At 39.5% G+C, this 11035-nt stretch overlaps 1 protein-coding gene across 1 annotated transcript; it reads left to right on the top strand.

Moving 5' to 3' along the window:
• The first annotated feature begins 205 nt into the window (after positions 1 to 205).
• On the top strand, positions 206 to 9068 carry LOC149076512 (sn-1-specific diacylglycerol lipase ABHD11-like). The gene is made up of 6 exons (XM_089244084.1): positions 206 to 595; positions 1712 to 1865; positions 1998 to 2171; positions 2362 to 2556; positions 6713 to 6912; positions 8820 to 9068. The coding sequence occupies exons 1-6, from the start codon at positions 588 to 590 to the stop codon at positions 8956 to 8958; spliced, it is 870 nt and encodes a 289-aa protein (XP_089100210.1). The 5' UTR covers positions 206 to 587; the 3' UTR covers positions 8959 to 9068.
• Positions 9069 to 11035: the final 1967 nt, after the last annotated feature.

Raw genomic sequence — 11035 nt, 5'->3', positions numbered from 1 at the left:
GAGGGTGTACGCGGTTTATTTTTAAAGAAGATTTAGTATAGCACGATTTTCGCAACGTTTTGAGGAGTCTTCTTGAACGTCGTATAAACAGACTTGGACAGTATTTGAACCAAGGCCGATTCATGTCCGTGATCCCTACTTGATCTTTGAAGACTACTACTTCCTTCTTTTCTATATATTTGTGGGGGTTTTTCTTTTCTCACTCGTATGTCAATACTGATGGGAAACACTGGCTCGATTAGATAGAACTGTTGACTGAAAAACGTCCGTAATAATATTTAGCTAAGAAACCTTTCGAGTGCAGAAAGCGGTTTTTCGCTGTACGTTTTCTGTCAGATACGTTATCACACATTACTGAGGAAAAAATTCACAGTTTCTTTGTTCGAGTACGAAATTTTATCTATAGCAGATAAATCTTTCCCGCGTCCACAATTCCACGTACACTGTATTTATTTGAAGTCTCCATCCAAGATATCACGAACGTAGAGTTGTATCTCATTCTGTTTTTCCCTTCTCCGTGAGGTGAAAAAAATACTAAAATTCGTCCGGTGATTCGTTCGGTGACAACAGCAATCGATAGTTTAACCATGAGCAGGTGAGTAAACTTATTCAGAGCGGTACTTATAAGTTGTGTTGCTTTTCGTTTAATTTTCACGGGGCTCAAAACATTACTGTCTGATATAAATAAGTCATTCAGTTTCTCTGAGGAAAAAAAATCATGCCTTGATACTTGTATCAAATACAGTCTGGAACAAAAAAATCGGTTGGGGCGAAAGAATTCATTCACTTTATGATGATTCATTCACATTGAGTTCTTACAGCAACATCTAATAGTGACCTGGTTCTTGGCCCGATCTTACGACCGATGTTTGAGCTGCCATCTGCCATCAATTTTTTCTGTGAGTGAAGTGCAATGATTGAATAATTGTACCGTTGTGGGTCCGTTGCTCTCTGTGGCGGGACTTTCTAAAGGAGAAATCGGTTCTCTCACATTCGTACCTCGAAGTTGGGAACCAAAGATAAACAACTCCGGCACAAAATTCTCGCATTCCGCAGAAAAACAACTTCAGCAGACCACTACTGTGGCAATGGTGTAGTTCGTGATATAAATACGAACGGGTAATATAGATACGGTGGAGGTTCATTCTATAAATACTGGATACTACAGACGAACTGGGCCAATTCCAACATAAGGGATTCCCCTTGAGTGTGCTGAGTAATGTTGGAAAGTGTTTTTGGATTTTTATTAAAAAATAGCATTTTTAAATGAGAAGCTGGTTGGAATTCTATGAGACGTTAATTCTATAAGACACCCGGAGTTTGAAGCAGTGAAATCATACAGTGACCGTAAACGTAATCCGTATTTAACGAAACACTCCGGCATTAAGTCGTAAAAGCCATTATTTCTTTGGATTTTTTTTATTTGCTAGGAGTGAGGTTTTTTGAATACAGAACTTAATGATTATAGAATTTGTGATTATTTCATGAGCTTCACGGGACACCCTGTATGTCAGAGATATATTCAAAATTTGTTTGGGTTCCATGGAACATTCTCATCGCCATCAATTGTTCCGCGAGAACTCATGTGTTGGAAACTTATGAGCTAGATATCTGTATCATATGATTGTTGAAAGGTAGTGTTGCCCTCTACCTTTCAAATGAAGAGCGAGTGTAACTCGCTTGAAAAAGTTAATATTATCTATTGTTCAAGTTGGAAACCCGTGAAAATAGCGTATGATGTCACAGAACCATCAAAAGGAGCTGATGAAAGATTATCTCCGATCATATTGATGCACGGTATGTCGATGACAAAAGATGATTGGAACCATGTAGATCAACCTCTCGCTGATGCCACTCATCGGACAGTAAGGCAATCATTTTAATTTTCTTGAACTGGAAAACAATTAGTCTCTTCGGCTTGAATGTTAATAAGAAGTTTTGCGAGAAATTAGAGCTTTTTTTCGCCTTCAGTAACAAAGTTGTCCTTTTTTTTGAAGGTATACAAACTCGACGCTCGGAACCACGGTGATTCCGACTGGAGTGACGCATTCGACTTCGAGATCATGGGTGATGACGTGAATCACTTCATGGAGCAACATAAAATTCCAAAAGCAATCTTGATTGGGCACAGCATGGGTGGCAAGGCGGCAATGGAAGTTGCCGTTAAATACGTAAGTGGCGTTTGCAGACTAGAATAGTGTTCCAGGGAAGGAAAACTGACTATAATTTAAAAAAAGAAAGACCTATTCGGTAAAAAAGAAGATTACGACGGAGACACAATTTATCTGAATACATCGAATTAAAATCGATTTTAGTACATCAATTTTTATGGTTTCACAACAATATTTTTTCGTTCCTTAGCCCCATAAAGTGGAGAAAGTAATTATCGAAGATATGCCTTTAAAACTCAAACCAGATCAAGTAGCTGCAGGGCGTACTGTTTTAGAGATGAAGTACAAGATGCTGGACGTGATTCCTGCCGATGTTAGCTTGGTGCAAGCCAAGAACATAGTGAGAAAAGCTCTACTGGATAAAATCATGGCCGGTTATTATAAGGTTGGTGCAAATAGCAATTTACATTGAGAAGATTTGCTTGAATGACTTGCATGATAATAAAAATGGTTATCTTCTAGTTTATCTATTCATTTGATGGTATAATATATATTAATTCGGAATAAGACGAATTTCGATTAAATTTTTCCTAGAATTTTCGTGGCGAATTATCATAAATATATGTTAAATTAATAAAATTATAGTCCTTTTACGCACAACTAAACTCTCAAAAATCACGCCGCGAAGGCACGCTTTGTGACGTCACAGTGCCAGCTCCTAATAGGCTGCGCTGTCATAAAATGCAATTTCTTTCATTTTGAATAAATTTTTGTTCAATTACATCCATATGACGTTATTTTATCATTCGTGCAAGCTGTTTTTTTATACATTTTTAAACTTTATTTCATATAATTTATATAATACTGGCATATTTAAAATAATTACTGTAACAGGCAAGCTGTTAACAAGGATGTACAGTAATACTTTTATTCACGAGACACGTGAGATTTAAGTTGTATCGAGAGACGAAGACATTCTCGAGAGTTCGATTTTAACCTTCATCACGAAGGGTTGTATGTTTCGCAGGTTAATGCAGAATAAAGGAATGCTTCATGTTCGTCGCTTCGTATACACCTCACCAATCGTCACATTGGCGCCCAACGTTTAAAATAGACGCGTGAGTGTTTTTAGCTAAGCGGACATCCTAATTAGGTACCAAGTGAGTGAAAATGGCATACTTGGCGAAATATCGAAAAGACGAACTCCGTCGCCTTGCCGAAGAGATGGCCGAACCTACCGAACCCGAGATGAAAGTGATAGAGCTGAAGAAGCTGATTACGTCCAGTAAAGAATACGATGAGGTCTTCGCAAAAGGAGTGCTACAGACCCTCGTAGAAGAGAGAATTCGACAAGAAGAAGCAGAAGAAAGAATTCGACGAGAAGAAACAGAAGAAAGAATTCGACGGGAAGATGCCGAAGAGAAAGAAAGAATTCGACGAGAAGAAACAGAGGAGAGGATTCGACGGGAAGATGCCGAAGAGAGGAACCGGCGAGCAGAAATGCAGTTCGAACTCGAGAGACTGAGGATAGAAGCGGAGAAGTGCCAAGCTTCCGTTCGACCGGCTGTGACAAATCGGGACTTTCAAGTGTCGGTTCCGCGTTTTGAATCATCAGATGACATTTCACTGTTCCTGGTCCTGTTCGAACGACACATGGGATTACACCAGATTCCGGAAGAATTGCGGATTACGTATCTCATCAATAGCTTACCGAAGGAGGTGGCTAGGATCTGTGCCAGGGAGCCTGACGAGAAGTTCAAGGACTATCGGTATCTCAAGGAACTGCTGTTAAAGCGATTTAAGCTACATGCGGACAGATTTCGACAGCTTTTTGTAGAGCATCGGAAGAACTCGGAGAGTTCATGGCGTGATTTTTATTTTGAGTTGAAAACGTATCTTGAAGGGTGGTTAACAGAAGTTAAGGTCGCAACATTCGAGGACTTGATTAATCTAGTCATAGCTGATCAGATGAAGAAGAAGTGCCCTCCACAAGTTAAAGAACATTTCATCGATGTATGGGCCATGTTGATCTCCCCATCGGAACTAGCGGAGAAACTCGACGCGTATGAAGATGCCAGGAGTACTTCCACAAAGAAATTCAACCAGCAGTACGATGTCGAGGGTCGTCGAAAGCAAACACCGAGGAAATATCCATGGACGTCATCAAAACCAGTGATTCGTGCAGATGAACAGACACTTCCCATGATCAGCCTGGATGAACAGCGACCTCTAAGCTGCTATGGATGTGGATATCCGGGGGTAATTAGAGCGCAGTGTCCGACCTGTAATCCCGAAATGACAGAGACAACCGCTCAGTTTGGTCAGTTGGAACTGAATCTATGCTCTTCTGTAACAAAACCCGTAGCATTGTTAAAAATTCATGTAAATGGCAAAGTGGGAACTGCCTGTGCCGACAGTGGTGCTACGCACTGTATCGCAAGTGATACTCTGCATTGTATTTTGAAAGAGCAAAACGCCAAATTCCATCGGGAAACTATCGAGATGCGTCTTGCAAACGGACAGCAATCAACGGTGAATGTGTGGACCACAACGGTATTGGTCAACATCCAATGGAAGCGACTAAGGACGAAATTTATAGTTCTTCCTGGAATCGTCGGTAACAGAACTCTTTTGGGAATCGACTTTCTAGAGAAAGCTGGTATCGTGTTGGATCTCAAGCGAAGGCAATGGTTCTTCGGGGAAAATACTCGGAAGCGATTCCACTTTGTGAACGAGTCTACGATTAAAACTGTTCAACATGTAGTAGAGCATGTTAACTTGAATTCTTGCCAACTACGACAAGTTGAAGGACAGCAACGGAAACAAGTGCTGAACAAGTCGTGGAAAAAGAATGAAAAATTTTTCAGTCCAGGGGGAGGAGACACTCCCGAAGGCGAAGTTCACCATGGTGATATGGCATCGGAACCTCAGCGGTGCGATCGGTCTAGACGTCTCAGGAACCAAACAGGTCGCGTCCGTGACTATCCACGTCATGTTTCTGGCTATCCACGTCTTGCTGTCCATAGCGAAATCCACCGATCCGCAAGAAGCTTTCATCACCAATCGGTGCAAAGGCAACCACGAGTTACTCCGACAGGCAGGCAAGTACTAGACTTACGTTTCCGCAGGAACGAACGAGTCGAACTTTACGGTGCCAGGCGACGCAGTCCAGGATCACCAGGATATTATCACATACTGCATCGTTGCAAAATGCCAAGCCAAACAATAACGTCTAGCAATAGCTTCCATGAGTCAAGGACCCAAACAAGTATAAGCAGTGCTAGAGAAGGGAACGATAAATGCAGGGGGAGCGGCATTAAATATTCGGATCAAAACCCTAACGCGCGTTGATCAGAAGGTCGCAGCCATGCCCAAAGAAGTCGTGAAAACAGGTTGACTCCCATGCAAAGCCTTACAAGAGTTTCTGTGAAGCAGAAAGTGGAACAAAAACGGGATGAACGCAAAGGTTATGTTGACAACGGTTCCAAACCGAGTTCTCGAAGGAAGAACTGGTCGACAAAGTTCACGCCACAACGAGATGGACCATACCCTGTGCTAGCCCAGAGATCGCCTACGAGGTACATAGTCGCTGATCCGGCCAAATCGGGTGTCTCTGTCAGCGTATATCGTACTTCTTCTCTCACACCATGTGTGAAACCGGATGCTGTATCCGTAGTGTCATCACGAAAGAAGGGACGACCACTCAAAGTTGGAACTAACAAGAACACTGAACAACTTCCCATAACGCCTATTGCTGGTTCCTTGCCGGGACGTCCGCGAAACCAGAGGGGGAGTATGTAACAGGCAAGCTGTTAACAAGGATGTACAGTAATACTTTTATTCACGAGACACGTGAGATTTAAGTTGTATCGAGAGACGAAGACATTCTCGAGAGTTCGATTTTAACCTTCATCACGAAGGGTTGTATGTTTCGCAGGTTAATGCAGAATAAAGGAATGCTTCATGTTCGTCGCTTCGTATACACCTCACCAATCGTCACATTACTAATTTTCGAGAATTCTTGGATCTAGTCATGTGTTAAACCTAGAGAAGTTTTCTATCGCGCGAGATTCTCTCTTCATGCAGATATTTTTTGTATATTTTTCTAATTGGAAGTATGCCGCAAGGATCAACGGTTCGCCAGTAATTTGCGGTTGGTGGATTCAGCTATGCACCCCATATATCTGTAGGTAAAGGGCACTTTGTCCATTTTTTTCAAGATCGGAATAACGTGGTAATGCCGTATTATAACGCTGTTGTAGATATAGGGTACGAAGACCAATTTCAATAAATAACATAAATATTCACTTTGTAAAAGAAGCAAGTTGTATAAAAAAAGATGCACAAAATAAAAATCAAACTCCTCTTCTGTAAAATTTCCCTTTTGTATGAAATGGTGCTATTACACATGTACTTCCGGAATACAGTTTCTGTCGGCGTTCGATTTTATGAACCTCCAATCTACGAACCGTTTACACGAACTATGCGAATATGCAATTACTTCGAACGTCTTTTCCATTTACGAGTTTTCGATTTTACGAATTTATATATTTTTATATTTTCTCCATAATTCTACATCACACATTGTTGTTGTTTTCTAGAATTCAGCAAATGAACGCACTGAAGGCAGTTATGGCGTTGAAATGGATCTCGCAAAAACCGACGATGGTTTCCGATGGAAAACGAATTTCAAAGTAATCCTCGATGAGAAAATATTTACAAAAATACTCGTAAATCAGGTCAAAAAAATATTCCCTGGTGATACGCTTTTCATTTGTGGGCCTAAATCAGATTTTCGAATGTAAGTTTGTAGTTAATTTTAAATGTACGTGATTATTATTTTTTTCTTTTTTAATTCAAATTTTGCTTGGGGAAATATTGTTGTGCACGTATTGTGGCTGTCATGCAGCCAAACTTACAATGAATGGAAGAAATTTAAGAAATTGAATACAAAATTTTACGTGATTATCAGCGATTGATTATTTCGTTTAATTTTTGTCTTTTTAACTCTTTTGTCTTTAATTTTAATACTTTGTTCTGGCTGTGCGCATTTTTAGTTCCTCTTCGCAGAAAGTCTTGAAAAGAGAGTAAAAAGTTTTTTTTAAACAGACTTTAATCACTTTAACTGCTTCCATCGCTTTTGGATGATGGTCTAAATGTGGCTACTTTATCGCACACCAATCCCGGTCATATATCGCTATACGGCGATTTCTAACCAGTGGAGTTGGGTGGGAAAAATGAAGGCTCCCTCCATCGGTGGTCGCCCCGGCTCGGTAAGTCACGAACTTGCTTCTGATGTTCTATGCCCAGATTCGAACCCATGGACCTAGATGGTAACCTTTATAGTGGAAGACGAGCATCTTGTCACTCGGGTTGCTTAGTGTGGCTGGCTCAACCATTCTTCAATAATTTGAATTGTTTTTTTAGATGAAAATAGATCAATATGTATAGATAATGTACAAATTTATAAGTGCTCGTTTTCTTTTCTTTTAGTATTTACTTATTCTTGTTCTTACTTATGACATATTTGCTTGTTTTATGCCCCTTCCCCTCCGATCCTATTCAGTATGTGAAACGTCTGACTTTTATTGTCATCTATCTTTTACGAAAGGAAACTGAAAGATATAGGGACATTTTTTTCGTACGTGTAGAGAGAAAGAGACGCGTATCTTTGACTATTTGCGCAGTCAAGAGTTTAACCGCTTTACGTGCTAACTTTTGCAATTTGGGCGACATGCAATTTAACTAGCAGAGCTAAATCTAAAGAAGTGGTATCATTATTTACACGTAGGAAAGAAACAAAAAAATATTAGAAAAACTGATTTTTTCCATACTTTCGTCCTCTGTTTCAGCTACCCTCTCCCTATGTTACATCATCAATTTTTTTGTACAATAAGATGTTATACTATATTTTTTTAATCACCGAACCGTAGCGAAGGAGTGAAAGATAATGCTAAGGTAAAGTAAAAGAAAAACAAATGTTTTTATAGGGTTTGGTATTTTTGAAATCACAAGAATTAAGATTATTTTCACGAATTATATAAATTGTTGCATTTGACAACTTTGTTGGCCTTTGAATTTCTTGGATGTAATTGGTAATTTTACTTGCCTTTGACAATTTTTTAGGCTGTTATTAAACTTGCCTTTGACAAATTCTTCGTGTAATTGGCAACTTTACTTGCACTTGAATATTTTTTTGTTTGGTGGTAATTGGTGATAGCCCATATGGATTGGGGCTTTCCGTGTTGTTATGAAAAAAATATATGTTCAGCCTATAAGCATCGTAGGAGATAGACATCGTATCGTTTTGTGTGTTGATACTTTTTTAGAGAACACTTTTCGCGGGCCGGAAAGGTTAAGGGGTTATCCGAAACGTAGAATTTAAGTAAAGATTAAAGTGGAAGGAAAAAACAGTGGCACATAATAGAGAAAATTTTTTCTTTCGTTTTTGAGCTTGGCCCGATCGCGAATTTTGAATATGGAAAAACATACTCGTACTCTAGTCAATTTCCAGTCACTTTGATCTTAGCCAAAAGGCCGAGAAGCGATCAATTTCCACTCAGGCATCGATGGACGGTAACGAATACTGAACCAAATTTCGATAACTATATCTAATAATAATTTAATAATTTACTAAAAATGTCTACCTATTCATTTAATACCTATCACTCGTTACGTTAATTTCATGAATGCCACGAATATTTTCAGAATGGACGAGAAAGACGAGATTCACAAAATATTTCCGAAGGCTGTGTTCGAAGAAATCGCAGACGCAACTCACATCGTTCATGCAGAATATCCAGAGGAATTTGTACAAGTTTGTGTTGACTTCATTCAAGCAGCTTAAAAAGGAAAACAGATTCGCATGTGTGTGTTTCTCTGCTATCTCATAATGTTTTGCCATAGCGATTGTATAGACTTTTTAATAAAAAAAGTTATTAAATTTTTCTGGATCTCTTTTCCGATTGTTAATTTTTTTCCCAAGATAAAATCCCTGACATATCTATGTATAGCATTACACTTTTTTATTTTTATTTTCATGGGAAAATGCTGTGTGCCAGGGTAACATGGATAAGATTTCACTGCACTAAGGCACCTAGAAAGGAGGGTTAACTCATCGTACTCCAGCTTTAAATAAATAACTGGTTTTGCCGCTCAAAGTCACACCTAATTGTTAAAAATAGCAGGATGGAGAACAGCGATTGTCTATAGCGATGATACTGCCGTCACACTTGCTCTCAATGATGGTGGATGAGCCTATAGGGCAGGGGTTTTCAAACTGTGTGCTTTCAGCCTTTGTCAGGGGGCTCTGCCATAACACACAAAATGATCTACGAGGTGGCTGAAAAAAAAAGATACCCATAAAAAAAAGAAGTGTTAGATATATCTGTAATACAACAACCCAAAATGAGAGCAATTATCACGAAATGTCAATAATTATGAGAAAAAAATAATTATATAATAAAATAAATTGAAATTGAAAATATAATACGATGTCCATAAAAAATTATAGTTGTCTGATCTGAGTATGGATGGCTTCTTGATTCATTCCACACATTGTAAGTATCGTATTTCTTTTTTAAACTTATCGATTGAGTTAGAATTCACGACTCGGGACGTAAGCTATTTATTCCATTTATTCACGAGCCTATTAGAGAAAAATCCCCTGCGACACCACGGCCTTGAACAAAATACACACAGGCGCGCGCACGAGCGTGTATTTTTATATGCGTGGGCCCCTACCGTGTTTATGTTGTCAGAGATGCGCTTGCTGGTGTTGCCATCTATGTGTGTCATCCATATATTGAAGTTAGGATGGTTAATCCGAGGATGATGTCACTCTTCACTTCCATACGAAGATTTTTAAAACAGTTTGACGGGCATGGCCGTATACATCCGGTCACACAGACACCTTGTAAATCTGATTTCTCAATGGAGCACATTTCCTAATCCCCTCTATTTACAGCACTTTGCTGAAAATCGGAAGAAAGCCTATACTGCATTAAAAAAACATGACAATTTGAAGGGGGGGGGGGGGTTAGTGATTTTTGCTGTGCCCATCCTGGCTGATGCGAAGATGAATTTTGGAAAAGAGTCAGAAAATATTCAACTGCTCTTGCGGGAAATCGAACCCACATCCTCTCACTTGCCGGGTGAACACACTAGACAACAAAGGCAACGAATTTCAATCTTTCCTTAGAGCTCGTGTGCTCTGAATGGGACTGTACATGGATGGTCGGACTTAACTCAGGCCAGAGCTCACAATTGCTGATCTGCCACCAGATGGCGACTTTCCGAGGATAATTTGACTGTCCATGTACGGCGTGTACGGTGCACGACAGTACGCCGTACACCGTTCAAAGACAAGATTAAAATCCGTTTCCTTTATAGTGATCTAGGGCGCTTATCTAGCAAGTGAGAGGACGTGGGTTCAATCCCCTGCAAGAGCAGTTTTGAATTTTCTTTCTCTACTAAATTCATCTTCGCATCAGCCAGCTGTTAAGATGGTTAATGCTTGAATCTTCATGTTATGTAAGTATCATGTTGTGTTTTCTGTGGAGAGACGTTCCTTTACAGGGAGATCGACTCGGATTTGCGCATCAAAGTTGGAAGAATTGATCTTTATGCTAATACTTCTACTAAACCGTACACACACTTTGCACACATTTCCTTAATGAAATTTCTATCGAATTGGTACATGCCGTAATATGTGTTCTGAGTGAATACGTGACTCTAACGTATTTGGGCAGTCAGAATTGTGCTGGTTTTGTTTTTTTGCTGGTGTTGCCATCTGACTTCTAGATTTTGAAATACAGATGGTATATGCTTGAATTTTCATATTATTTAAGTAATATGCAATGCGATGCTCTCTATATTGCATTTCCTTTCTCCACGAGTCTTGGTAATGTTTATATGCACGTACA

This window comes from Pholcus phalangioides, unplaced genomic scaffold, assembly GCF_987345545.1.
Source record: "Pholcus phalangioides strain wild (caught in Gottingen) unplaced genomic scaffold, Ppha-v1.0 ptg000015l_1, whole genome shotgun sequence".
NCBI classification, from domain to species: Eukaryota; Metazoa; Arthropoda; class Arachnida; order Araneae; family Pholcidae; genus Pholcus; species Pholcus phalangioides.
Note: the sequence above shows the minus strand (reverse complement) of the source record. Positions and strands in the feature narration are given on the sequence as shown.

Bases quoted from the DNA above. Each gene is read 5' to 3' on its own strand.
- LOC149076512 (XM_089244084.1), top strand. The intron at 2,172-2,361 runs GTAAGTGGCGTT...TTCGTTCCTTAG, and splicing joins TGGAAGTTGCCGTTAAATAC to CCCCATAAAGTGGAGAAAGT. The intron at 6,913-8,819 runs GTAAGTTTGTAG...GAATATTTTCAG, and splicing joins CCTAAATCAGATTTTCGAAT to AATGGACGAGAAAGACGAGA.